The 26,574-nt window shown below is 53.4% G+C and overlaps 2 protein-coding genes across 2 annotated transcripts; one reads left to right on the top strand and one right to left on the bottom strand.

The window, feature by feature from the left end:
* Positions 1-6,262: 6,262 nt before the first annotated feature.
* On the top strand, positions 6,263-13,390 carry TENT5B (terminal nucleotidyltransferase 5B). The gene is made up of 2 exons (XM_004266621.2): positions 6,263-6,693; positions 11,497-13,390. The coding sequence occupies exons 1-2, from the start codon at positions 6,430-6,432 to the stop codon at positions 12,517-12,519; spliced, it is 1,287 nt and encodes a 428-aa protein (XP_004266669.1). The 5' UTR covers positions 6,263-6,429; the 3' UTR covers positions 12,520-13,390.
* A 3,090-nt stretch (positions 13,391-16,480) lies between these two features.
* On the bottom strand, positions 16,481-22,747 carry TRNP1 (TMF1 regulated nuclear protein 1). The gene is made up of 2 exons (XM_004266622.3): positions 21,750-22,747; positions 16,481-17,225 (listed from the first exon to the last, which is right to left on the bottom strand). Exon 1 carries the CDS (start codon positions 22,611-22,613, stop codon positions 21,921-21,923), a length of 693 nt encoding a protein of 230 aa, XP_004266670.1. The 5' UTR covers positions 22,614-22,747; the 3' UTR covers positions 16,481-17,225; positions 21,750-21,920.
* Positions 22,748-26,574: the final 3,827 nt, after the last annotated feature.

The following is a 26,574-nucleotide window of genomic DNA, read 5'->3' on the forward strand; positions in this document are numbered from 1 at the left end:
AAGTAGAAACAACTCAAATGTTTATGAGTGGATAAATAAAATGTGGTATATCCATATATCCATGGTATTTTATTTGTCAATAAAGAAAAAGTGAAATACTAATACATGCTATAACATAAGTGAACCTTGAAAACATTATGCTAAGTAAAAGAAACCAGTCACAAGAGACCACATATTGTATGATACCATTTATATGAAACGCCAGAATAGGGCAATCTATACAGAGGCAGAAAGTAGATTAGTGGTTGTCTGTGAGTTGAAGGGGTTGGGGGAAAATGTGGAGTGACTGCTAAAGGGCACAGGGTTTCTTTGGGGGGTGACGAAAATGTTCTAAAATTGATTATGGTGCTGGCTGAACAGCTCTGTCAGTATACCAAGCACCACTGAACTGTACACTTTATATGGGTGAAGTATACGTTAGCCATCATATACTTCACCCACATAATTCATTAGCTAAATTTTATCTCAATAAACCTATTTCCAAAAAAAAATGTGATGGGGAGTTCGCTGGCGGTTCAGTGGTTAAGACTGGGCACTTTCACTGCTGTGGCCCAGGTCCAATCCCTGGGGGAGGAACTAAGATCCTGCAAGCTGCACGGTGGGGCCAAAACCCCTTGAGGATTGGATTAAGCAACGTGAAGGTCACAGGTGACCTCGACAAAAAGCAGTCTTGGTCTAGTGGTGGGGACAAAAGCCTTATTAAAGTGTGTTCAAGTGAGAAGAGAACAAGCGAAGGCAGCAAACATTTTCAAAGAGTTCTGCTATACAGATGGTGCCCAACTTGCTGTGGTTCAACTTACAATGGTTCTACTTACAATTTTTCGACTTTACAATGGTGCACAGGCAATACTCATTCAGTAGAAAATGTACTTTTTTGAATTTTAATCTTCTCCTGGGCTAGCGATATTGGGTCTGATACTCGTGATGCTGTGCAGTGGCCGCGAGCTGCAGCTCCCATTGAACCATATGACCACATCACATCAAGGGGAAACAACCGACACATTTACACCCATTCTGCCTTTCCCTTTCAATACAGTATTCAATAAATTAGATGAGATAATCAACATTTAATTATAAAATAGGCTTTGTATTAAGTGATTTTGCCCAACATCAGGCTAACGTTAGTGTACTGAGCACGTTTAAGGTAGGCTAGGCTAAACCTAGTTAACAGTAGGTTACATGTATTAAATGCATTTTCAATTTAGGATATTTTCAGCTTACCATGGGTTTATCAGGATGTAACCCCACCCTAAGTCAAGGAAGATCTATATAGAGAAATGGGGTAGAGGGGATGCAGATGTGAGGTCAAGAGAGGTTTCTTGGTTTTGTTGTGGTTTTTTCTGAGATGCAAAAAAATTATGTCTCAACACTGATTGGAATGAACGAGTAGAGAGGGGGAAATGGCCCAAGTGAAGTCCTTGAGCAGGTGAGAGGCAGGAGATCTGGTGTATGAGTGGAAGGGAAGCACAGAGAGGAGCAAATGGGGTTCATCCAAGGTAGCAGGAGGGAGGGTAAAAATGAGGCACAGACCCAGGGATTGGGTAGAGGAGGTGTTGAGAGTCTGCAGAAATTCTCTTTTGATCACTTCTATCTTCTCAGTGAGGTAGGAAGGGAGGTCAACAGCTGAGGGAGCGTTGGGGGAGGAGCTTTCAGGGATCGAGGAGAGAGGAGAAGGTAAGAAGTTGTCTATAGGACCATGGGAGAGTGACAGGACTGGGTCATATGGTAGGATCCTGAGACAGTGCAAAGGGTCCCCTGGAGGAGGGTGGGTGTGACATTAAAGTGAGACCAGTCAGCAGGGCTGTGTGTCTTCCTCCAGCTTCTGCCAACTGTGTGGGTGCAAGTGCAGAGTTGGATTAACCAGGGTGTGGTTCTGCCAGGTGAGTGCAATTTAACAAGAAAGGCTCAAGGGGGTTGAGGGCGTATGCAAGGAAGTAATTATAATTATGGTCCACAGAATCTAAGCTGGTTAAGAAGGAAAGTCAGGACATGAGGGAGGCGAGGAACAGTAGGGGAAAAGGTGGGAAGATCAGTGGATTGAAGTCCTGGTAGATCCGGAACTGATGGAGTCAGGGTTCTAGAGGGAGTGAGCAGAAGAGACAGGAGGTGGTGTCAGGAGGATGGAATACTTGATATTGAAATTACTCAGGGTAGGGGCATAATTGTTGGTAATGACAAGGTCTAGGAAATCACCTTGGCCATGAGGGACTGAGGCAGGGTGGAGGACAAGAACCATGGGAGGAGGGAATGGGTGTTCTCCATAGGGGAGGATTATCGGTGTGTAATTGAACAAACCAAGTCATCCTCAGGGGCAGGACCCTGGGTAGGGCATGGGCCTGGGATTCAGCCAGACCTGGATATGAAGCGCCACTCACCAACTCATGCTCAAATTAATTAGTTTCTCTGAGCCTCAGTTTTCTCTCGTGCAAAGTGAAAGATGACTCCTATGTCAAAAGATTATGTTCTGAAAATTGAATGAGAAACTGTGTGGAAACTGCCTGGTGTGGGTCTAGGAACAATGCACTCAGTAATGTGGGCTGATCCCAGGATGCTCCTCCCTTGGGTCCCAGAGCTGAGGGGCCAATGTAGGGACCAAGGCTCTCCTGGGACCTCTTCTCCCTTCCCACCACCTTAAATCATAGAAGGTGTGAATGGAAGAGCCTGACTCCTATTTCTCTCCCATTTTACAGAATAGGAAACTGAGGCCCAGATAGGGAAAGTGTGTCACTATGAGTCAATTATTATACAGAGTAAGTTCCCTTTTAAAATCAGTTGGAGTCAGAATTAAGACGGGAAATTTGTACAGGGGGGAAAAGGCTCATATATAAAATTTGAAAGCCAGTTGGACTCTTCAGGATGTACTTCAGCTGTCACTATCCCCTCCATTCATTGGAACAATTAAAAGTTGGTCTTGGTGAAAATGAAAAACCCTATGAGTTTACCCCTGCTCTTGTCTTCTCTCTCCTCTTCCTACACCCCCAAGTCACACACCCCCCCCAACACTAAAGTTCAGGTCCTGTGATTGGTCAAACATTGGACCAATTAGCTTTGGAAATAGAAGTGTCAACAGAAGGGTGATTCACAGTGCATGAATTTACTAATTGGTCTTCCTAGCCCAGGCAGAAGGAAGGGGAGAGGAAAAGAGATCTCTAAGTTTCCTTCCTTAGAGAACTTAATTCAAGTGTATGGGGTGGGCACAGCACCAGCCCACACCACAAGGCGCTGCCCCTGTGTAGTTCCAGCCCTAGCCAGTCTCCTTGGGGTAAATTCCTTCTGCTTTCTGGACCCCAGTTTCCCCATCTACAAAGTGGGAAGAGAGTAAACAAAATGATTGCCAAAGGGCCTCTCAGCTAAAGCCTTCAGAGTTCTAGGAATATGTAGCTTGGCACCTTCTCTGCTGCTCTGGCTGTCCAGGGACAAGCATGGGGAGATAGGGCAGAAGTGGATCCAGCAGACACAATGGAAATGTCACCTCCTTAGGGAGGACTTCCATGATTACACCATCTAATGATGTACATTGATCTCTCTAGTTCTCTTCCCCTCTCTTGCTATATATTTTTCACACTCACATACACCTGTGGCTGCTCTCTCTTCCATTTCCCTGTTTTTTAAAATTATTTACTTATTATTTATTTATTTATTTAGGCTGTGCCAGGTCTTAGTTGCGGCATGCAGGATCTTTAGTTGTGGCATGCGAACTCTTAGTTGTGGCATGAATGCAGGATCTAGCTCCCCGACCAGGGATCAAACCCAGGCCCCCTGCATTGGGAGGGCACAGTCGTACCCACTGGACCACCAGGGAAGTCCCTGTTTTATTTTCTTTTTAGCACTATTCAAAATGTCTTATTTATTTACTTACTTGACTATTGTCTTACTACATTTGAATGTCAGTTTGAGAAGGGTAGGGACCTTGCCTATCATATCCCAGGGCCTAGCCCAGCCCCTGGTACACAGTAGGTACTTAGTATATCTGTGTTGGTTGATGAATGAATACATGAATGGATGAATGGATCTTGTGGGTCCATTCATCCAGGGTTATGCCAAGCATGACTCTGTGATCTGTGCCAAGTCTTTTAAGAAGAGGAGGGAATTAGGGCTCTGGAGTCAGGAGACCTGGGTTCAAGTCTCACACTGCCAATTAGTAGTTGTATGACCTTAGGCATGTCATACATTGACCTCTCTAAACCTTAGGTTCTTCATCTGTAAGTTGAGGATAATGATGCCACTTCTTGAGATGTATTTTTAGGAATTAGAGATCACGTATATAAAGTATCTGGTGCATAGTAGGTTATCCAGTAAATGTTAGTTTCCTTTCTTTTCCTTCCTCTGCTGGGGCATGGAAGTGATAGGTCAAGGGTTTGGAGACTCTGGGTTTGGTTGAAGTATATTTCTTATCTATTTCTTATCTTTCAAGAGATGGTAAAAACAAAATAGCAAGCAACTGCGCTGAGGACAGTGCAAGAGACTTGCCTGAAGTCACAAAGCCAAGCAGTGGAGCAAATAGCAGGTCCCCACCCTGGAGGCCAGAGGAAGTCCCTGACCCCAGATAAGATGGAGGGAGGGAGGGAGGGGACGAGGGCAGGATCTTGCTTGGGCTGGCCTCCAGACAGAGGAAGCAGCTGCTCTAGTCTGAGAGTCAGGCTCCTGGGATCTAGTCCTAGGTCTGTCTGAGACAACCTGGTGACCATGGAATGTAGTTTACCATTTCTAGGTTTTGGTTTCTCTGTCTGTACATTGGACACATTGCTCCTTGCCCAGCCTACCTTATGGAATGGGGGTGTTAGGAGAATGATATTTAATTAATTGTTAGAAGAATGATGTTTAATTTAAAAGAGAATATTGCAGAGATGAATCAGGCTCAATTTCTAAAATTTTGCCACAAGCACATATATTTAAAATAAGAAAAAAAGATTAAAAGTAACAACAATAATAAGCCTCATCCCACTAGGCTCTGTAAAGTGCGAGAGAAAAACACGGAAACGTATTATTTCAATAGAACATATGAAAATGTTTTGCCAACTATAAATAATCAAGTCAAATTTTTTAAAAAAATTATTGAGCCCCTTCTCTGGAGCAGATGAGGAAACTGGCTTAGAGAGGTTAAGTGACTTGCCCAAGGTCACACAGGACCTGAGAAAGGTAAGAGGCTGGCAGGAAAGACTTCCACCAGCTACCCAGGAAGCTCCTGCCAGAAGACCAACACCCCAGTTCCAGCTTCCCTCCAACCTCCAGCCCCATGAAGGCCCTAGGTCTCTCAAGTGTAGTGGAAAGAGCATGCGCCCACTGATTCCATAGCGCAGATTCAGCACCAGGGCCCCGTCTCACCTGCTGTGTGACCTTGAGAGAGTCAGGCCCCTTCTCTGAGCAGGTTTCCTCACCCCTAAACCAAAACATTAACGCTGGCCAGGCAGTGATGTACTCAAGAGAGTACAGTTTAAAACTATTATGCTTCCCTGGTGGCGCAGTGGTTAAGAATCCGCCTGCCAGTGCAGGGGACATGGGTTCGAGCCCTGGTCCGGAAAGATCCCACATGTCGCGGGGCAACTAAGCCCGTGCGCCACAACTACTGAGCCTGCGCTCTAGACCCCGCGAGCCACAGCTACTGAAGACACTGCAATGAGAAGCCCGCGCACCGCAACGAAGACCTACACAGCCAAAAATAAATAAAAATGTTTTTAAAGACCCTATTTCCAAATAAGTCACATTAAAAAAAAGAGTATCTTCCACGGTATACAAGCTTGTTACCTTTTCTCAACTCTGGAAGATTGACGGAGAGCAGGAGGAGCACTGTGTGGAGTTGAACAAGTGGCACAATCTCTCCGGCCTTCTGAAAATAGCGTATGACCAGCACCAGGCCGGGTGATTTCGAAATTCCTTCCAGCGGGGGTGGGGGTGGGGGTGGGGGGATCTTGGTGGTCCGACTCCGCTACAAACTCCACAGGTCACTTCCCTAACGTCTGCCCCTGGAGGGCGCAGTCCCTTTAAATCCAGGCGCTGCCTTCCGCCCGGGCCAATCACGGAGAAGAGAAGTTCTTTAAGGACCAAAGGAGGGAATTCTGCCGGAGAAGGAGGGGCGGGGCAGGCGCGTGCCTTTCAGCCAATCGGAATCTTCCTGGCGACCAGTGGCTCACGTGCAAAGCTCTGCTGACCAATGGTAGGAGCGTCGAGAGGCGGGGCGGTTCCCGCTGTGTGACAGCAGCCGGGACCAATGGGCGTGTCGCCCGCGGCCTATAAGAGTCGGCTGGGCCGCAGGCCACAAGCTTTAGAGTCTGTTGGTCCTTGCCGTCGGAGGTGTGCCCTGGGTTTGCCTCGCTGTCGCTGCCGTCCGGCCCCGCGCCCTCCGCGTTGGCCCCGGCCCAGCCGCTCTCCCTGCCCTCTTCCCTTTAACCGCCCTCCGGTTTCTGCCGTCGGGGCCCCGGGGCCGGGCCAATGATGCCTTCAGAAAGCGGAGCGGAGAGCCCAGACAAAGCGGTTGCACAGGTGGAGACCGCTGCGGCCTCGGCGGTGGCTACGGCCGCCCCGGCAGGCGGCGGCCCCGACCCGGAGGCTGCATCGGCCTCCCTCGGACGGCACCTGAGTGGGCTGAGTTGGCCGCAGGTGAAGCGGCTGGATGCGCTCCTGAGCGAACCGATTCCCATTCATGGGCGCGGCAACTTCCCCACGCTGAGCGTGCAGCCCCGGCAGATCGTGCAGGTGAGAGGCGCTGGGCGGGGATATGGGGCTGAGGCCCTCGTGGCTGGGAGGCTCCCGGAGTCTGTTCGATTTGCTGGAAAGCTAAGAAAACAAGGCTCAGAGAAGGACAGGGGCTGTAACAAAATCGCACGACATTGATGGTAGTCCATACCCTCCTCCCCCTGCACCTCATACTCTCTCCCCACTTGACTTTCCCGTCCCCCGCCCCTTAAGGAGCCCCAATTCCGCTCGGACCATACACCTAGGCCCTGGCTGGGAGAGGGGTGGGAAATAGGGAGGGACCTGGCCGTGAAGGAAGAACAACCCCGCCTGCAGGGACAACAGATGCCAGGCAGCCCTGGGTGGGTAGATGTACATGCTTGAGTCCAAAATAGTTCTTTTCATCTCTAAATCGTCATCCCCGGGTCTCACTCTCTACCTCTTCCCTCTCTCAAGTTTCTAGGAGCAGACTCTGTCCTGTGTTCCCACAGCGCATGGCTCAAGAGCCCCCTCGCTAGGTGGGAAAGCTGAGAAATTCCAGCAAGGACTCCCTCTCAAGTAGGCTTGTGGCAGGAGGAGATTAAGCACCAGTCCAGACCTGATGCCTGCATGCTGGAGGGCAACATCAGGTGTCCAATTTAGGTGTTTCTCTCCCTCCCCAAGATTGGAAATGAGGGCCGAATCTCTGGCCCCAAGCCCCACCTCTCTCCTGAGGAGCAGAAGAGAATTCTCTCCTCTTCCACAGACTCCCTCTTCCCTTTACCTGACTCTCAACAACCCTAAAATTGCTCTTTCACCTGTTAGCCCAGGCACCGTCATGCCCTGAAATACCAGAAGATGGTCATTATTGTATGCACTTTATAGCTGGGGAAGCTGAGGCCCCAAGAGGGGCAGCGAGCTGCCTAAGATTACCTAGAGGGGAAAATCAAACCCAGAGAATCTTGGGTCTTCCCAGGAGTCGGTTACTGCAGGTTCAAGGTTTTCCCACCTCTTCCGCAGTTCCCAAGACTCAACTTCTAGGTGTTAGCAGATAGAAGGAACCAGAAAATCTAGCCACAATTCCTGCATATTCCTGCCAGCAGATGAACTTTCTGGGGAAGTGAACCATGCAAGCCAGGTGAAGCAGGCCACCACCCTGCTCCTTCTGCCTTAGCTTCCACGGAGGGGGAGTGGTGCTTGCTGGGGGATTACCTCGCCCTCCCTCCCAAGGAATGGGAGGGGGTGGGGACAGATTCCCCAGGGCTGACTCATCAGTGGTGCTCACTGAGGCATTTCTTGGCTGCCCCACTGTCATGGGGTAATTAGGAAACCAGTTGAGGCTTTTCTCCCCTTGACAGGTCATGGGGTAATTAGGAAACCAGTTGAGGCTTTTCTCCCCTTGACAGTCAGGTGAACCTTGGGGCCCCAAATGCTGTATCTCTAGGACTATTGTCTCAGGCATGAGCCCAGTGCGGCAATACACCTCTGCACCATGCACTGCCCTGGAGGGGAAGTCCCTGCCCCTATCAGTATGGTCCAAACTGCCTTTACTGGTGTCTGCTCTGTGCCAGGCCCTGTTCAGGACACTAGGGGCATGGATGTGACTGGGACCCAGCCTCCCTGCCTTCCAGCCAGGTGGGGGAGACTGCCGGTCAATAGGAGCTGACTCTACAATGTGATAATAGTACAATGTACTACTGTCCTAGACTAGGGTCAGAAATATCACAAAACAGGGAGCTGCCGGCTGTGGTGGGGAGGGGGAAGTGGTGACTTCAGAGTTGGACTGGGAGGTTGGACATCTGGCTTCAGGGCCTGGACAGTTGTCAATTCCCTTTGCTGGGCCCAGTGTCCCTATTTGTTCAATGGGGATGGGTTGAACTGCTCTCCAACGCCCCTTCTGCTTCCAGAATCCAAAGGAAACAGGTGCCTTCACCTGGTGTGAAGAAAGTCCATCTCCTGGCAGGAACCTGCAGCTGGCAGCTTCACAAACTATTGCGATATGTGTGTGTGTGTGTGTATGTGGCGGGGGATGGAGGTACTGGTTGTGTGTGTATGTGTGTGTGTGTGTGTGTGTGTGTGTGTATGTGGCGGGGGGGTGGAGGTACTGGTTGTGTGTGTGTGTGTATGTGTATGTGGCGGGGGGTGGAGGTACTGGTTTTGTGTGTGTGTGTGTGTATGTGGCGGGGGGTGGAGGTACTGGTTTTGTGTGTATGTGTGTGTGTGCGTGTATGTGGCGGGGGGTGGAGGTACTGGTTGTGTGTGTGTGTGTGTGTATGTGGCGGGGGGTGGAGGTACTGGTTTTGTGTGTGTGTGTGTGTGTGTGTGTGTGTGTGTGTGTGTGTGTGGTGGGAGGTGCTGGTTGTTGATTTTGGGCTTCTCACTAGTGCTGAGTTGTCCGATGGTTCAAGAATTGGAACCTTTCTACCTCTCTACCCCCACGAGATTTTCCTACAACAGTGATCTGGGCAGTTAGAGATGCTATTCTTGCTTGTCCCTGGGCTAGAGGGACCCACTCTCCTGTAGGAGGCCCCCTGCTCCTGGACTGGTTTTAATTAAGTTTAGCCACTTATTGGCTGTGTGACCCTAAACAAGTCCTTTGCCCTCTCTGGGTCCAGAGGATTGAATTAGACTCTGATCTCTCCAGCTGCAGCTAGAGAGTGGCTCTGGATTCAAGTTTCGTAAGCCTGCTGGCTGACAGCACCTATGGTCTCCCTGCAGGTCTCAGCAGCAGCCTGGGAGCAGAGTGGTTTGGGGGAGGGCCTTGGTACAGAAGAAAGGAAGGTGCAGCCACTGCCCCCTCCATGGCTGGAAAGTCTGATTCAGGAGGCTCCAAGCTGCCCTGCAGTCCTTGGGTGTGGTGGTATCTATCTGGGGACTGCCTGCCAAGCTGGCTGTAGTCACACCTGGGAAAGAGACAACAGCCGCTGGCTGGCTGGCTGGCATGGCCGGCCCCACGGCCTGACACAGGCGATTTAACAAGGGTACTCCTACCTACTCACCAGGCCAGATGCCATGCCCTAGGGTGGGCATCAGCCTGGGGGCAGGAGCTGGCACTGAGTAAGGCCCAGTCAGCTCTAAAGGGACTTGGAGAGGGGGCTGGTCTACTTTGCAGGTCTGCCAGGGTCCTTAGGACAAAGTCTTTGGCCCAGTTCTCCCCTTGGCCTACATGGGCACAGCTGCCAGCTGCCAGAGTGTGGGTTAGAAGTCCCACAGGCTGGACTGCAACAACTGGCCCCTTACTTCCAGCCTCCCCCGTCTGCCTGGCCAGGCTTCCCCAACCCCTGCCCACCTGCTCCGTAGCTACTCTGGCCCTGGGCTTCCGTGATTGGAGGGTTGCCCTCATTTTGAAACTTTGAAAGGGAGAGAGGATTAGAACCCTGCTTTCTGGCCTCTGCTCCTTCCAAACCCTGGGTTGGTAATGTGGTAGAAAGAAGATAGACTTTGGAGTCAGCCATACCTGGATCACCTCTGGGTGATCGTGGGCAGGTAACTTCCCTCCTCAGTTTCCCCATCTATAACTGGGAGATTTTAAAGCTCTATTCCCCATAGATTCTGGTAAGAAGGTCCAATGCCTGGCACCCAGTAGGTGCCGAGCCAATATTCCTCTTCCCCTGCCCCAGCTGCCTGGCCCTGCAGGTCCCTGAGGGCCAGATGCTTCCACCCCCATAGCCATGATAATACCTTCCCCTAGTCAGGGTCCTCCTCCTGGAAGCTTTCTGGAGGGAGCCGCCCGCCTCAGATTGCCCCACTGCAGCTTGCCTCCTCAGCACTGACGTGCATTCTTTGTAGTAACTCCCTGGGAGGCCTGAAGAGCAGCCGGGTCTGGAGCTGACTTGGCAGCAAGGCGGGGTTGCAGAATCGCTCAGGGTAAGAATGCTGCCTGGTCACTTTCGGTGTGTGAAGTACTCTGGGCTGCTGAGAACACTGAATGTCCGGGTCCAGGGATTTTGACCCATCCCCTCACCCAAGAGCAGAAAGAGTTTGGGTTTCAGCTTCCAGCCCTGCCATTTCTGAATGGCTTCCTCTCTGAGCCTTAAGTGTTTTACCACTATAAGCCTCAGTTTCCTCATCTGTAAAATTAGTCTAATATTTGCTTCACTGTGTCCTTGTAAAGATAGATGAATGTGTCATAGTCAAAAGAGCACGCATGGACTTGAGAATCCAACTGTCCTGGGTTCTAGTCTCAGCCCGACTACTCTCTGACTTTGGACATGACCTCTCTGTGCCTCAGGTCCCCCATCTGTAAATTGGAGTAATAATACTCAAACAGGATTATTGTGAGCATTAATGTAGTAATGCACATGAATGGCCAGTTACATTCCCAACACATTTGAGCAGTTTGCATCATGTCTGGCACAAAACGAAGTGTTTTACTTGAAGTTTTAGAGAGGTGGAATTGCATACTGGTTAAGACATGAACTCTGAGTTTAATTCCCAGCTCTGCATTCACCAGCTGTGTGACTTTGGGCAAGTTACTTGGCCCCTCTGTGCTTCCATTTCTCCATCTGTAGAGTGGGAGTAATAATACCCACCTCATAGAGTCACTGTAAGATTTACGTGAGTTTATATCCTAATGTATAAAGTGGTTAGATCAGGACCTGGCATTTAGTAAATTCTATGCACGTCTGTGTTATCATTATTGCTGAGTCATTCCTCCAAACGGGCCACTCTCTAGATTAGGAAATAGAGGCTTAGGCTAAGAGAATTAAATGATTTTCCAAAGGCACAACAGCTGATAAGTGGTCAACAGCGGTTGATGTCACTGTGATTATTACGTGGAAGCCCACAGCGGACCCCAGGGGCCCAGGTCGCTGATACCTCTCCCTCCTGCCATCCCCTCTGCAGGTTGTCCGCAGCAGCCTGGAGGAGCAGGGACTGCGCGTGCACGGTGTGCGGCTGCACGGCTCGGCCGCCAGCCATGTGCTGCACCCCGAGAGTGGCCTGGGCTACAAGGACCTGGACCTGGTGTTCCGCGTGGACCTGCGCAGCGAGGCGTCTTTCCAGCTGACCAAAGAGGTGGTGCTGGCCTGCCTGCTGGACTTCCTGCCGGCCGGCGTGAGCCGGGCCAAGATCACACCCCTGACACTCAAGGAGGCTTATGTGCAGAAGCTGGTGAAAGTGTGCACAGACACGGACCGCTGGAGCCTCATCTCGTTGTCCAACAAGAGCGGTAAGAACGTGGAGCTCAAGTTCGTGGATTCGGTCAGGCGCCAATTCGAGTTTAGCATAGACTCCTTCCAGATCCTCCTGGACTCCCTGCTGCTCTTCAGCCAGTGCTCCTCCACACCCATGTCCGAGGCCTTCCACCCCACGGTGACAGGCGAGAGCCTGTATGGGGACTTCGCAGAGGCCCTGGACCACCTGCGGCACCGCATCATCGCCACACGCAGTCCCGAAGAGATCCGAGGGGGCGGCCTCCTCAAGTACTGCCACCTGCTGGTGCGGGGCTTACGGCCGCGGCCCAGCACCGACGTGAGCGCCCTGCAGCGCTACATGTGCTCCCGCTTCTTCATCGACTTCCCGGACCTGGCTGAGCAGCAGCGCATGCTGGAGCGCTACCTCGAGGCCCACTTCAGCGGGGCCGACTCGGCGCGCCGCTACGCCTGCCTGGTGACGCTGCACCGGGTGGTCAACGAGAGCACAGTGTGCCTCATGAGCCATGAGCGCCGCCAGACACTGGCCCTCATCGCCACGCTGGCGCTCCAGGCGCTGGCTGAGCAGGGCCCGGCGGCCATGGCCTCCCTGGCCTGGCGCTCCCCAGTCCCTGATGGGGTCGTGCCCACCACTGTCAATTACTATGTGACCCCCGTGCAGCCTCTGCTGTCCCGGGCCCACGCCTCCTATCCCACCTGGCTGCCTTGTAACTGACTCAGACCCTGGCCAGAAAGGACTAGACCTCTGCAGATGGAGTGGGGCCTCCAGAAGTGCATGGAGAACATGACCAGAGACAGGCAGCCTGTGCCAGGTAGCCCAGCACTGCTGCAGCGTTGGGCCTTAAACTGAACAGACCAGACTCCTCCCCCGAGTGAAGCCCCTGTGGGCTGAAGGCCAAGCTTAGATTCTTGGTAAATGGACCTTTTGGTTATTTGCACTACACTTTTGGACCAGCATGATTGTGGGGTGCAGGGGAAATTCGTCTTGGGGGTCAATTGCCTTCAGGAGACAAAGAATGTTTGGGATGGTAGCTTCAATGCCAGTCATCTCAGGTTGATTTCTGTGGCCTAGAAGGGGCCTTTTTTGGGTAGGGCCAGCCCACAGTGGAACCAGCAGCCTCCGAGGGCCTGCAGCCCACACAGTGGCTAAAATATGGTATGTTATGGGAACTACTCACTTTGGGTTGGGCTGGGCCACTAACTAGGAGGAGGGAAACTGAGGCATGAGGCAGATAGGTTTGGAAAGGGATAGGTTTAGCTCAGTCCCCTAACACCTCTACCCCAAGCTGTTGGTTGAGGTGTGCGGTGGACAGGAACTAAGCAGCCTGGGGTGGGACACAGCCCATGCCCCTGCTGGGGTACAGCTCCCTTCCCCCATGTCCTGAGGAGCCCTCCTGCCTGGGAGCTTGTTCTCCAGAGGGTGCTGGGTCCAAAGTAGCCACAGTCAAGTGCTCCCACCCCACTGGCCTGGTTACAGAGTCCTTACATGGGGGAGGAGAGCCACGCCCCGCTTCCCTTCCCATCCCTCTGTACTTGCTACTATTTAGCACTCTTAACACCTGCCAATAAAGATTGTCTACACTGAACCTAGTACCATGCTTTCTCCTGGGAGAAGGACCTTCCACAGTCTGTGGGGTCTGTGGCTGCTTCCCCCAGCCTGAGTCTGGCTTGTATTATAGGAGGGGACATGTGGCGAGAGGAGACATTTGGAGGGCAGGGTCTGAGTCCTGGGCTGTAGCTGGGGAATGCTCCTCCTTCCCCCAGCACCAGCCCAGCTTGGCAACTGTCCTAGGAGCCCCTGTCCACACAGGTGTGACTTGCCCCTGGACATCACCTCAGCAAGTCTCTTGCTAAAGAGCAAATATTTCAAAGTTTCCTACCTGGAGTCCTAATGACCCTGGACCTGGCCTCACACTCCAGTGCTCAGGGCTGCTTGACCCCAGCCCTGCTCACCCTTCCCTAACCCTTCCCAGGAAGCAGGTGGAGAACCAGCAGGGTGAGTCTGGACTGGAGACCCACCCCCTAGTGGTGGCAGCTGGGACTGGGAGGCTTCTAGGACCCTCAGAGCCAGAGCGGAGGCTTGGCCTCCTTGCTGGGAAAGTTTCCCTCAATCCTCCAGCTTCCTCTCTCACCCCCTACTGCTGATGGACATACTCTGGCTTGCCCTAAGCAGGTCCCCTGGAGGGGTAGGGACTCTCCTTTCCAAACGCATCTGGGGCCTGTCTGGGAGTGAGTGCCAGCTACCAGCCATAAGCTCTCAAGCAGGCTGATGCCTCAGGGCATCAGCCACTCACAGGCCTGGATGCTGCCCACTGTTTACCCAGCCTCTTTGATCCAAGGGTTGCAAAGTCCTTAACATATTCAGCCTCATTAGTGGCCTCTGAAGTGCTGGCTTTGATGGTTCCAGCCAGGGTGGAAAAAACAAGGCCGCAGAGGAGGCCCCTCGTCAGCTGGGTGAGTCCAGCCATCTCACCTGCTCACTGGGTCCCTGCTGGGCTCAGAATGGCTGGAAGGATGAGTGGAAAGGCTTGCTGTGCTTGGTGACCGAAAGCAGCCTCCCACCCCACGCTGGCCGTGCCTACCCAACTAGGGTCCTGGGATGGGGGGACTAAATTGGTCCCAGCTCCTGCTTTGGGCATGAGGGGAATGCTCCCAATGTAAGCACACAGGCTTAGCTTGTTGGGGTGGGGAGTGGGGTTCACCTGGACGTGCTCGTTTCAGAGGGGAGAGAGCCAGAAAGCCACGGCACACGCATGTGTGCACTGGATTCAGCCCACGTGTGCCAGCCACCCCTCAAGGGGTGGGAACACATCAGCAAACAAAGGACCAAGATCCCTACCCTTGTGAGGATTACATTCTAAAGGGGTAGAAAGAAAATAAACTAAATTATATAGTCTTAGAAGGTCAGCAATGGCTAAAAATATACATAGCAAGGTAAGGGATTGGAAGTGCTGGGTTTGCAATTTTAAAAAGGGTGAACCTCCTTTAAAGGGTGACATTTGATTGGACAAAGACTTAAAGACAGTGTGAAGCAAGCCATGCGGATGTCTGGGGAAAGAGCATTCTGGGCGGAGGGGACTTGTCAATGTACAGATGCTCCCGGCAGGTGTGTCTGGGGAAGGGCACACGCGCCTGATGGTGTCCTGCTGACCTTGTGCAGGCGCGTGCGTTCCCCATGAGGCTTGGGAGACAGGAGTTTCCCACTAACAACTATCACTTTGCTAAGTTCTCCCCAACCACACCCTCTCAGTGCACCCTCCCAACATCTCCACGAGAGAAGAGCAAGAATTTCCATTTTACAGACAAGGAAACTGATGCCAGAGAGGTCAGAGGTTTGTCTGCCCCCAGAGCCGTTGCTGTTAACCCCTGCACCATCCTACACTCTGATTTCACATGGATGAGCGTGACAGTATGTCTCCTGTAGATACATGTGACAGAAAAAGAGTTTGCATTACTGTTTGCCAAGTTTGTACATTTTCTTAATGCAACTGTGACACCAACCATGGCTTGTGGTGACTATGTCAGAGGCCCATGTGGCAGCAGGTGTGCCCGGGGGTGTGTTTGGGAGAGGTGTAGTGTTTCCGGGTGTGAAAAAAACACTGACTCAGTGGTTGGCATTGTTCTCTCATGGCCAGTTCCTGCAGCCATCTAAGATGCCAGGACAGGAAGGAATCAAGAACTGGGAATCAGAGCCAGAGAGGGGAAGGCTGAGGGAGTAAATACCCATCCCCCATCCCCAAACCCACAGTGCTCTCCAAGCAACAGTCCACTCTCCCGCTGTGACCCATGGTGGGTGGGGGGAGCTCCAGAGGGAGAAAAAGCCTTGCAGTGAACGTTAGGGAATGGAAGATAATGCCCTCAGGCAGTTGCATATGTCAGCCCTTCCAGTCCCACTCTCCGCCCTTCTTCAGGCTCTGTGCCCTTGGGAGGCTGACCTCTACGGACTGTGCATCAATGGCCCCCTTGTTCCCTACCTCTCTGTTGGGTTCAGCCAATGAGAGTCCCCAGCAGGAGATACTGGAGGGAGGAGGAGAATAAGGTGTTTATTCCCCCTGCTCCCTTCCCATCAGGTCACCGTGGTTGCCTACATCTCTCAACCAGAGACCACTGCTCCCTTCAGGGGCCCTCTCCACACAGCTGCACTCTCCGGGTCCGTGTGCCCTCCCCTCCCCTCCCCTCTCCTCTCTTACCCCTTCAGGCCCAGGAGTTGTAATGGCTTCTCCCTGTTGCTAGCCCTGGAGAGCTGCATAAACCTTGTTAGTTTCTTAAGCCCAGCCCCCATCTTTGGAAATAGTCCCTTTTTAAGTCTCTGCCCAGTTTGAGGGTGCTGTGTCTCCTGCTGGGAGCCTGAGTGACAGACAGGTCCATCCATTCACCAGCACGGTCACACACAATCCTCCACGGATCACCATGCTGCCATGTTATGGCAAACGCGCTCGCACCCCTTTGTGTGTAGTTTCCTCAACACATCCTTATTTGGGGAAGACTCCATAAAGAGGGTCAACTTTGAGCCAGGTCAAGGGAGAAGTCAGCCTACAAATCAGTAAGCAGGCCCAGATTGCCAAACGAAACTAAACAGAAGCTGCTCACGGAACTGCCAGCTTAAAGAGCCGTGACAGACACACAAAAAGGAAAGGCGGCAACGCCACTCAGAGAGTAAACCTCAAAACCACGCGTGCTTGTCTCACATCGCTGAGATTTATTCTTCCTGAATGTATACATCAAGGAACTGACCCTATATGCGTTCATTTTGCGGAACTCTACAAGTTCTGGGTTCTGTGTGAGTCAGCGTGGCCCCCTTCCCTCTACCATCAGGATATTTGAATAAATGTGCTCCCTTTTTTCATTTAAAACTTAGAATTATGTTGCCAACGCCTCTTCCTGAGAAACAGGCGTGTCCCCCGGGAGCCAGCAGCCCATTACCTTTCTGAGGGGCCGCAGGCACATGCCCACCTGGAGAGGGCAAGGACGGTGAATGAGGGGGACTGAGGGATTGCTCACAGCAATGTTTCCCCTCAAACAGGCCTCCTGGTGCTGTTAGACTGAGAAGCAACAGCATCTACCAAAATGGGGACCCCAGCTGCACTGTGACTTGTTAAAGAATGATGACATTTCTAAAAGAGATCCTTTTCCCTTTCACATTGGAAAGCTTTGCTGCACTCTTAAACGATCTGACTGCGTCTCAAGGACTTGTCGTAACATCTTCAGTTGTACAGTGTAAGCCAAAGTCAAATGCAGCATATATAGAGAAGTTCATAGTATCGGCAACTTCCCCAGAATCCAGCCCCTTGCCACTGTGAAGCGAGGAGAGTGCCATGCTTGTGTAGGGTCAATGAGAGGAGTCTTCCTGAAGGAGGTGCCCAGGGAAGGCGCAGAATCCAGGAGTCAGATCGAGTCGAGGCTCTGAGGAGCTGGGAGGAGCTGGAAAGAATAATTTCAAGAGCTTTAACTGTCTCTCCCATAGCCACCCAGCCCCACCCAAACCCTTCGACATCTACTTCCTTTAGAGGGGCCATTGTGGAGAGAAGGTGCAGGGGCAATATTTTGGAATCAGGCTCCACTCGCTCCTACCCTGGAAGGGGTGGGGGCTCCTGGGGTGAGCTCCCTCGGGCCTCTGTCCTTGGCTGGGATCCCCACTGGTCTGAGCAGCTGGAATGGAATGTTCCTGGGATAAAAAGCCTGCCCCCTCCTCCACCTCTTCCCTTATGGAGCTCCTCAGGGACTGTCATGGGGGGGAGAAGGGGGACTGTTCCAGGGATGCCTGATATGGCGATGCTCTGGAGAAGCAAAGGCCCACACTGCCTGGGGGCTCTGTCCTGGCAGCTCCTCCTGGGCTAGGTAGGTTGGCTCCACCGAACATTTACAGACCTCCTCTATGTGCTAGGCACTCAGTGTGACCTCTCATTTAATACTCAGAAATAATCTCCTCCCTAACTCCCCATAAAACACACACACACACACACACACACACACACACACACACACACACACACACGAAACTGGCTCAGAGAAGGGAAGTCATTTGCCCAAAGTCTCCCAGCTGAGAAGCTCCAGGTCAGGACTAAATCCCAGGTCTGTCTAGTTCTAAGACGGGACACTTTCTGCCCCACCATGGAGCCTGTCACCCTCTTCCTCTGCCATCCCAGTCTCTTTGCTCTCCTTGGCAGCAAACACGCCAGCCCACGTATGCAGGGAGAGGAGGCAGCCTCCAAGGCAAGCCCAGGCCCTGAGCATCCTTGGCCTGCCCTTGCCTGAAGCCAGGTGTGCTGACTCAGCCTGACTTACCCCCAAAGCCCAGACAACCAAGCAGGGGAGCCAGCCTCTGGGGGTGTGCCCAGAGATGCCACCTTCTGCCACCCCTCCAATGTCTGATCACATCCCTCCCCAGAACCAAGGACCAGGGTTCACTGTACCCAGACTCAAAGGGTGAGAGTTCAGAAACCCTCATTAGCCTGATAAATGGAGCCCTCATTAGCCTGATAAATGAAAAGCCACATAGCCTAATGTTTAAGGTGTCCCCCACTCAGAGGTTCTATGTCCTTGGGCAAGCCACCTGCCCCCCCTGACCCTCAGTTTCCTCATCTGTGGAAATGGGGCTAACTCCTACTTTGCAGAGTAGCTGGGAGGACTGAAAGAGATAATGGGTGTAAAGTGCTTAGCACAGTGCCTGACATAGAGGTGGTGGTTAATATATTATGCCACAACCAAGGAGTCCCTTCCCCCATCACTCCTAGCCAGCGTGCGGTCAAGGTCTAATGTGGGAAGAAATAGGCTGGGGATCTCCCAGCTTTCCCAAATACCTCCTCCCGTGCTGGCTGTAAAGCATGGGAGGAGGTAAAGGCTCTGCTTCTCCTTCAGCTCGGAGAAGACTGGGACCCTGGGTTTTTCTCCAGGGACCTGGCTGTTAGGGGAAGGGAGCCTCCTAGAGACTGCCCACTGCAGGCCTGGAGCACTTTAGCTGTGAACTGTCGCTTCAGCCTAATCTCTAGGAAGCCACCTTGATTCCCAGGTGGCGGTGGGGGCGGCGGCAGGGTGGGGTGTTCTGATCAATTATCAGGGTAACAAATCTGGGAGGAGTGAACTACTCTGGGCTTTTACTCAGACGGTGACAGCCAACAGGGGCAACCTCTCTCTCCAAGAAACTCTTTCCTGATGGTCCTTCCCTCTGAGGTCAGAGGCCCGCCCCTTCTCTAAGTGACCACCAGTACCCACACATTCTGCCAGACCTTTAAAGCTCAAAGCCTGGGCAACAAGGGAAGAGGCTGGCTGGAGGCGGGGACACTGTGGGTTCCCACCCTGCTCCAGGCCTTGCCCGCACGCCCGGAGAAGCAGCCCACACTGCCCTCTGGTGGCGCCGCCCAGAGGCGCCTCACTTGTCAGGGACCAGCCAAGAGAGCGAAAGGGCTCATCCAGGGGAGGGGCAGGGCCTGACTAAAACCCTGAACTGGTCTTCCAGCCCCTCACTTCCCTCAGCTGACATTCCAGATGCACTGGTGGCAATCAGTGTCCTCAGGGCACAGATCCCCCAGGATCCCCTGTACTCAGCCCAGTCCCCAGGGCTAGAATGCTGGGCCATCTAGAAAGTGTTCAGGAAGCCATGCAGGGTGGGGATGCAGTATATAACCAGGGGCTATAGTTACTTGTGAAGGCCTAAAAACAGCCCTCCAACATGGCCAGGGCAGGCTGCCTAGAAGAGGGCTGAGAGACACGAGTCCTTGAAAACAGAGACCCTCTGATTCAGGGCTACTTCTTGAGCCCCTGGACTGAGCAGAGATCAATGTTTGTTGATTGAGGAGAATATGAAGCCTTCTAGAGGGGCCCTGGGTGGGCCAGACAGTGGTGGGAAGGTGACTTTTATTAACTGGCTGAGGAGTAGTGGACAGAGCACTGAACCAAGAGCTGGGGTTCAAGTCACTGAACACTGTGTGCCCTGGCCGAGGCCCTTAGTGAGAAGCGTGGGACATCTGGAAGTGGAGGGAGGGGACAGAGCTGCCTGTGACACTAGGACCAATCTCCATTTCCTACATATACCACTTTCTCCAGCAAGAGCCATCTCTAATTCCCTACCCGCCCCGCCCCCCCCACACCAAAATCAGGACAAAGCTGATTACCAATAAATCCCAGAGAAAGGCAAAATTGTGGTGACACAGAGCACTTTACACCATTAGCTAAAAGCTTCTCTGGACCAAGTGTCCCTCTCCCATGCAACCCAGAAAACAATCAGTCCTGGCTGCAGCCCAGCACTGAAGCCTGAGCTCCTCAGTGTGTCACCTCCAGGGAGTCCTTGTCCTTTCTGGGCCTCTAGACCCCAACTGACCAAGTAGCTTTGGAAGGTCCTCTCTCTCTGGGGAGGCCAGAGGATGCCAGGGCCCCTCACTGCTCTCCCAGTCCACAAGCTCTCAGAGTCTGTGAGACCTCCTCCTGGACTTCCCTTCCCCACCTAAGAATGGGTTCAGGAAGTCCTGGCTGTTAGCTGAGAAGCCAGGCAAAAAGTTTGGTCTGGGGATAGGAAGAGTTAGCTGGGGGAAGGACAGGTGAGGGCCCCTGGGTCTCTGCCTTTCAGAGCAGTGCACCTGATCCTGAGGACTCTGGGATTACACCAGATTCCTGTGACTCTTAATTATCTCATCCTACACTCTTCTCGCCATTCCTAAGCCCTGACATGAGGAGGGACAGCTACATTCAGAGAAGGACTGAGGAAACTGGCCCAAAGACAGGGCAGAGTTGTTCTAGGTCACACGGCAGACAAGCTGACACCAGTTCTATCTAGCCCCTGCCCCTGGACAGCAGACAGAAACTGCGAGAAGGACACACACAGGCCTAGGACCTAGTTCTGTCCCTAGCTGACCTTGCCACTCCGTAAAATGAGGACTTTAAATCAGCTCCTAGGCTCCGTCAGCAAAAGCAGTGCCTGTTTCTAGGTGTGATATAAGAGAATAAAACATTCTTCCATGATTTATGGAAAAAGACAGACCTCTGCCCTGTGTTAACCTCACTACAACCCTTCCAAGAGGTGAAGATACCCACATCACAGACTGATAAGTGAGGCTGCAGTCAACTCAGCCAGTGAGCAGCAAAGCAGCAGCCAGGCCGTTCACAGCTGAGTGGGGCAGGGGAACGGGGGGCCTAAAGGGTGCATGGAAAGGAAGAGAAACAGATCTCATTTCAGGTCTGGCCCTTTAAGGCCCCACTTTCTAGAATCTAGAAGCCAATGACATACCTGCCCCCCTGGGGCCTGTTAAAGGATGTCACCTGGCTCCATCCCTGGCAGAGCCATCTTAGTGACAGGTTGAGAGGGAGCCCCTAGGAGAGCCGGCAAAGCTTCAGGCAGTCACCAAACACCCCACCCTGGTCATCTGAGTCAGACTGTACTCTTAGCGAAGCTGCATGAGGGCCTGAGAAAAGACCTGTCTCCTAGAAGTGGAAGGTCCTAAGTATAAGTATGATGGGAGCAAATCCATAGCCTCTCTGGGATTCCATCTCCCCGAATGGGAAACAGGGGCTTAGGAGAGGAGAACTCAGAGGTACATCGCTGTGCCAGCCCCCACCCCATCCTGGGGCCTCATTATTCTGGGCTCCCGGAGGGTAGTGCCAGAAAGCAGCAGCCTCAAGGGCAAGACTCTTCTTACAGCCCCAAGGGACCCAGGAAATGCAGCGCTGGTGGAAGGTGAGGGTGGGGTGCTGCGTCAGTGCAGGAGGCTCCAACAGGTAAAAGTTTGCTGGCAAACCCCTTCTGGGATCTGAGCAGCCTCCATTTGTCCAACTCTATAATGGGGACTTGGTGCTACTACCTCATTCCGCCGGAGGTCTGGGAGTGGCGGCAACAGAGAGCGGACAGCTTTATTAAGGACCCAGCGGACTCCAGAAGCCCTAAGGTCTGGAGCCTTGCACCGCCCCGCCCCGCCCCGCCCCGCCCCACGGATACACCAGCCGCTAAGACCGCACCTCAGTTTAGCCTTCTTTACTGGGCCCTCGGCCCCCCGACTGTCTCCTCCTGGGGTCGGGCAATCTGTCCATCCGCGTCGGTGACGCCGTCCATCCAGCCGGCGTCCACAATCCGTCGGTCGGCACCTCGGCGATGGCCTGTCGGGGTGGCCAGAGGTCCCGGCGCGGAGGTCAGCGCTGGGGGGAGGCGGGGCCGCGGGGCGGGCTCCGGCGGAAGGGCGAATCGGGCTCGGGGCAGTGGCCCCGCCGCAGGCGCCCGGCGCCCCAGGGCACGCAGCCGCCCAGACCGAGCGCAGAGGCAAGCAGCGCGGGCGGGCGGCCGCGGCGGCCGCGGCGCGAGCCCTTCTTGAGGCGTGACCCGTGCGCCGCCAGATAGAGCTCGGCCTGCGCCACGCCGCCGCCCAGGCGGCCCAGGCTTTCGGCGCGGTGCGCCAGGCGCAGCTCGGCCGCCAGGAAGACGCAGTGCAGCTGCAGCACGCGGCTCTCCAGCTCCGACACCAGGCGCCGGCGGCCCTCCACCTCCAGCAGTCGCCGCCGCGCTTCGGCCAGCTCAAGCGCGCGGCCCCCTGCCGCCGCCGCCGCGACCGGGCCGCCGCCCGCGCCCCCTGCCGGCCCGGTGCGCCCCGCGCCCCCGCTAGCGCCCTGGCGCCAGCGCTGCAGCTCCTGCCCCTCGGCCGAGCCCGCCGACTCCTGGGCCACTTCGGGCTGCGGTGAGGCCTGAGCCGGGGTCGGGGTCAAGGTCGGAGTTGGGGACGGGGGCTGAGGGGAGAATAGGCGCTCCCCGGGCGGCGGCGATGGGGACCCCGGTTCCGCCGACCCTTCCTGGGCCCCCGGGCCGCAGGCGCTGATGCGGCAGCCCGGCATCCCCCGCCCCCCGGCGGTCCGCAGCAGTAGGTCCGCGGGTCTGGCCGGCTGTCCCCCACGCTGGGAAGGATGGAGGCCTCAAAACAGAGAGAGACGCGGCCGTAGTCCCCACACTAGCGCCAAGGCAGCCGCGGGTGCGTCTTATAGGCCATGGGGCGGAGCGAAGGGCAGCACAGCCAATCAAAGACTAGCATGCCCTGAACCCTCCTCCCCTGCCCCGCCCCGTCAGGACACTGCCCAAACCCTTCAGCTCCCTGGTCCTTCGACCCAGGCTGCTCTGCTAGGGCATCCAGTCCCTATCCACCTCCTCCAAATTTTGGGTGGAAAGGGGACCGCATCTTCTCTAGCCTGGCCCCTGAGTCATAAGCTCTAGTAGCTAGTGCTTATAAATCATGGACTCCAGTCCCCACCTGTGGTAGGCTTTTGCCTGAAGCCACACTATGTGACAGTGAAAGCCTGAGACACAACTCAGGAGGCTTGTCTCCTTGCACATACCAAACGCTGCCCCTTGGCTGAATCGGCTCTACCTGGTCTCCTGGGCCGCAAACTTCACCAGGACCACCTTCTCCAATCTCCCTGCGGCCATGGAGAGGTTAACACAGACGGGCGACTGGCCTCCTAGTGGGGATCTGGCAGTGTTGGTTCCTCACCAGGCAAGCCCTTCACTTGCAGAACAAAACTCAGCACTGCTGCTGAGCTTGGCACGGCTTTCGCAAATCTCGGTGGCCCCCCAGGGGAGCCCCACCCCTCAGTGGGCACAATTCTTTCCAAGTCCCTGCTCCTGTCTGCTCCTCCCGGTAGGTGTCCCCACACCTATCACACAGCGGGAAACAGACCCAGAAGGTGTAGTGGAGCCTTGCCCAAGGTCCGTGGCTCAATCTGGACCGCCGAAAGGGACAAGCTCATCCATGCATGCCCTCTGGGAACTCAGATACCTGGGTCTCCTCACTGTCATTGAGGGGACGCTGCTTAACTGGGACTTTAGTCATACTGGCAAAACGATAGAACTCAGCTCTAGCCATTTTTCCCACAGCGGAAGTGATCTTGCCATACCCCCTCCAAACATTGACCCAGACAACATGACACTGCCATCCACTTGAAAGTGCCATCAGAAATGAAAGGGCTCTGTGTTGGGCGGTGGCAGGGGCTGGAGGGCCAGCAACCAGCTGAGACCAATTGGGAAGAACTGCAGCAGACCGTGGGCTCAGGGGACCTGCCGAAAGTGTGGCCAGTGTGATTACCGCCCCAGGCTGAAGAGGAGGCTGATGGGGGCGCTGCACTGGCTTGATGTGGAGGAGAAGGAGGACGTTGGAGCACACCCCACCCCCACACCACCCCACCCCACCCCTGCATCATGTTCTCTAAGTGCTTTTAAGTGCCTTAGATTGAGTGATTGGGATTCGTGGGCGAGACAGCTCGGCTCCTGAGAGGCAGCTCAGAAGGGGCTCAGAGAGGACGGTGAGGTCCATGAGGGGGCGTCAAGCTCAGTGAAGGGTAAGGGAGGAGGACTTTGAAGGAGGGAGTGAGGAGGAGGGTGTTCAGTGACGGGAGTAGCGGAGGCTCAGGGCAGGGCGAGGAGAGGGGCTCAGTGAGGGAGGGGCTCAGTGATTGTGATGGGCTCAGTGAGGGGAGAGGGGTTTAGTGGGTGCATTGGTGCTAGAGGCTCAAAGAGGGAGAAGAAGGGAAATTCAGTGAGGAGGATGGGGTTCAGGGAGTCAGAGGGGCTCAATGGGGATGACGGAATGCCCTGCTGAATGGTTCATCCCTTTGAATGGTCTCCTTTGTGTCATCAAACTTTGTGTCTTTCTCTGTGCAGAAGATCCCTCCCCCATCACCGTGGGGAGATCTACAGGTGTTTTGCCTGCATCAGGCAGATCACTGCTCCCAACTTCTGGGGATGTACTAAGAGGAACAAGACTAGGACTTACCCCCACCTCCCACCATCAGCCAGATCCAGAGAACCAGTCAGATCTGAGTTCAAATCCCACACACACTGCCCATCTGGGTTACCTTGGGCAAGTTGTTTCTCTGAATAGAAGGAGATACTCAACCTATATTTGTTGAATAGATGAACATTCTCTCTCCACAGTACCCCTAAAGGAGGGGCATCAGCAGCCTTTGTTCCTGATGAGAAACCAAAGCCCAGAGAAGTGAAGAGACTCGCTCAAGGTCACACAGCAGATAAGTGGCCAAAGATTCACAGATGTGACCCACCCCAAAGTCATAGCTCACCTCCCTGCTGTTCTCTGATATGTCCCCTGTTCCTATCCTCTATGGCATTTCCCACTAGTCATATATAAGTATGTATTTATTTATAGTTTAGTTACTTAACAGTCTCTCCTTAGACTGGTTTTGCTTAGCATGAGATTCCCTGAAGTTAGGTAGAGTGCCTGGCCCCATAAGGCCACTCAAACGATATTTGTTTGAATTGAAAAATAATACAAGGGTAGACAGAGCTAGCTGAGAATAGAGAAGTCCCCTTGTTCATTCATTCATTTATCCATTCATTCTTTATTTCACTCATTCAACAAACTTGATCATTACCTTCTCTGTTGAGCTGGCTGCTGAAGGTACAGCAGTGGTCAGATGGGGCCCTGCCCTCAGAGAGCACACAGCCTAGGGAGGACACAGGTGACTGCAGTTCAGTGAGGTATCTCCTGGGATAGGAGAAACACAGCGGCTGTGCGAACGCAGAGCAGACACTGAGCTGGGTGGGGAGGGATCAGAGAGAGTTCCCTGCAGAAGATGATATTTAAACTGAGACCTGAAGGGTGAATCAAAGTGTGAGATGGATGCACAGATGGCGGAGGGACAGGAAGGGAGAAGGATTCAGGGTAGGAACAGCACGTGTACAGGATCAGAGGTTAGAGAGCTTTGGCATCTGCCAGCTTCCTTCCCAGCTTCCTGAATTGCCCTGAGCTCCATGCTTCCAAGAATGGGCAGGGGACACAGCCAACAACCTCTTAGGGCCCAACCAGCCTGCCAAACACAACATTAGGAATTAGAAAATACACTTTTATTTATTATTTTTTTAAAATTTATTTATTTTTGGTTGCATTGGGTCTTCATTGCTGCACGCGGGCTTTCTCAATTGCGGCGAGCAGGGGCTACTCTTCGTTGCAGTGCGCAGGCTTCTCATTGCAGTGGCTTCTCTTGTTGCGGAGCACGGGCTCTAGGTGTGCGGGCTTCAGTAGTTGTGGCACGCGGGCTCAGTAATTGTGGCTCGCAGGCTCTAGAGTGCAGGCTCAGTAGTTGTGGCACACGGGCTTAGTTGCTCCATGGCACATGGGATCATCGCGGACCAGGGCTCGAACTCGTGTCCCCTGCATTGGCAGGCGGATTCTTAACCACTGTGCCACCAGGGAAGCCCTAGAAAATACACTTTTAAATTATAATGATTATTATTTTTTTCTGATCTTCATCAAAGTTATGCATTCCTTTTGTAGGAAAGATAGGAAATAGAGAAAATACTAAAATATAAAAAAGAATAGAGAGGAAAGGCATCTGGAATTGGAGAGACTTGAATTTGAATTGAAGCTCAGTTCTTTCCTAGCTGCACAACTCTGAGAAATGCACTTTTTCTCTGTAAACTTCAGGGCCTGAGGCATGGAACCGCTAATACTTATGGCACAAAGACATACAAAGATCAAGGATTTGTCCAAGGTCTCACAGCGAGTCATGTCTCTCTGTGGTCTGAGTCAGAGACCTTGAAAGAGAAGAGGCAGCCCAGGGGGGACCTGGTTTCAGAGTCCTGTCCATTATACACACTCTCCTTCCAGGACAGCAGCCAGCGGAGACAGAACCTTACGGAGGGAATGGCAAGTGCAGCTGTGGCCCAAAGCAGGATCCACTCCATCAGCTGAGAGTGGGGTGGGGCAGGAGGTTAAGGCTTGAAAAGTCGACTTCTATCCCAGCCTAGAAGATTCAAGGCCTCTGCTCAGAGATCCAACCCCTCCCTTTC

Source organism: Orcinus orca, chromosome 1, assembly GCF_937001465.1.
Source record: "Orcinus orca chromosome 1, mOrcOrc1.1, whole genome shotgun sequence".
Classification (NCBI taxonomy): Eukaryota; Metazoa; Chordata; class Mammalia; order Artiodactyla; family Delphinidae; genus Orcinus; species Orcinus orca.

Bases quoted from the DNA above. Each gene is read 5' to 3' on its own strand.
- TRNP1 (XM_004266622.3), bottom strand. From the start codon at position 22,613: ATGCCGGGCTGCCGCATCAGCGCCTGCGGCCCGGGGGCCCAGGAAGGG.
- TENT5B (XM_004266621.2), top strand. From the start codon at position 6,430: ATGATGCCTTCAGAAAGCGGAGCGGAGAGCCCAGACAAAGCGGTTGCA. The intron at 6,694-11,496 runs GTGAGAGGCGCT...TCCCCTCTGCAG, and splicing joins AGCCCCGGCAGATCGTGCAG to GTTGTCCGCAGCAGCCTGGA.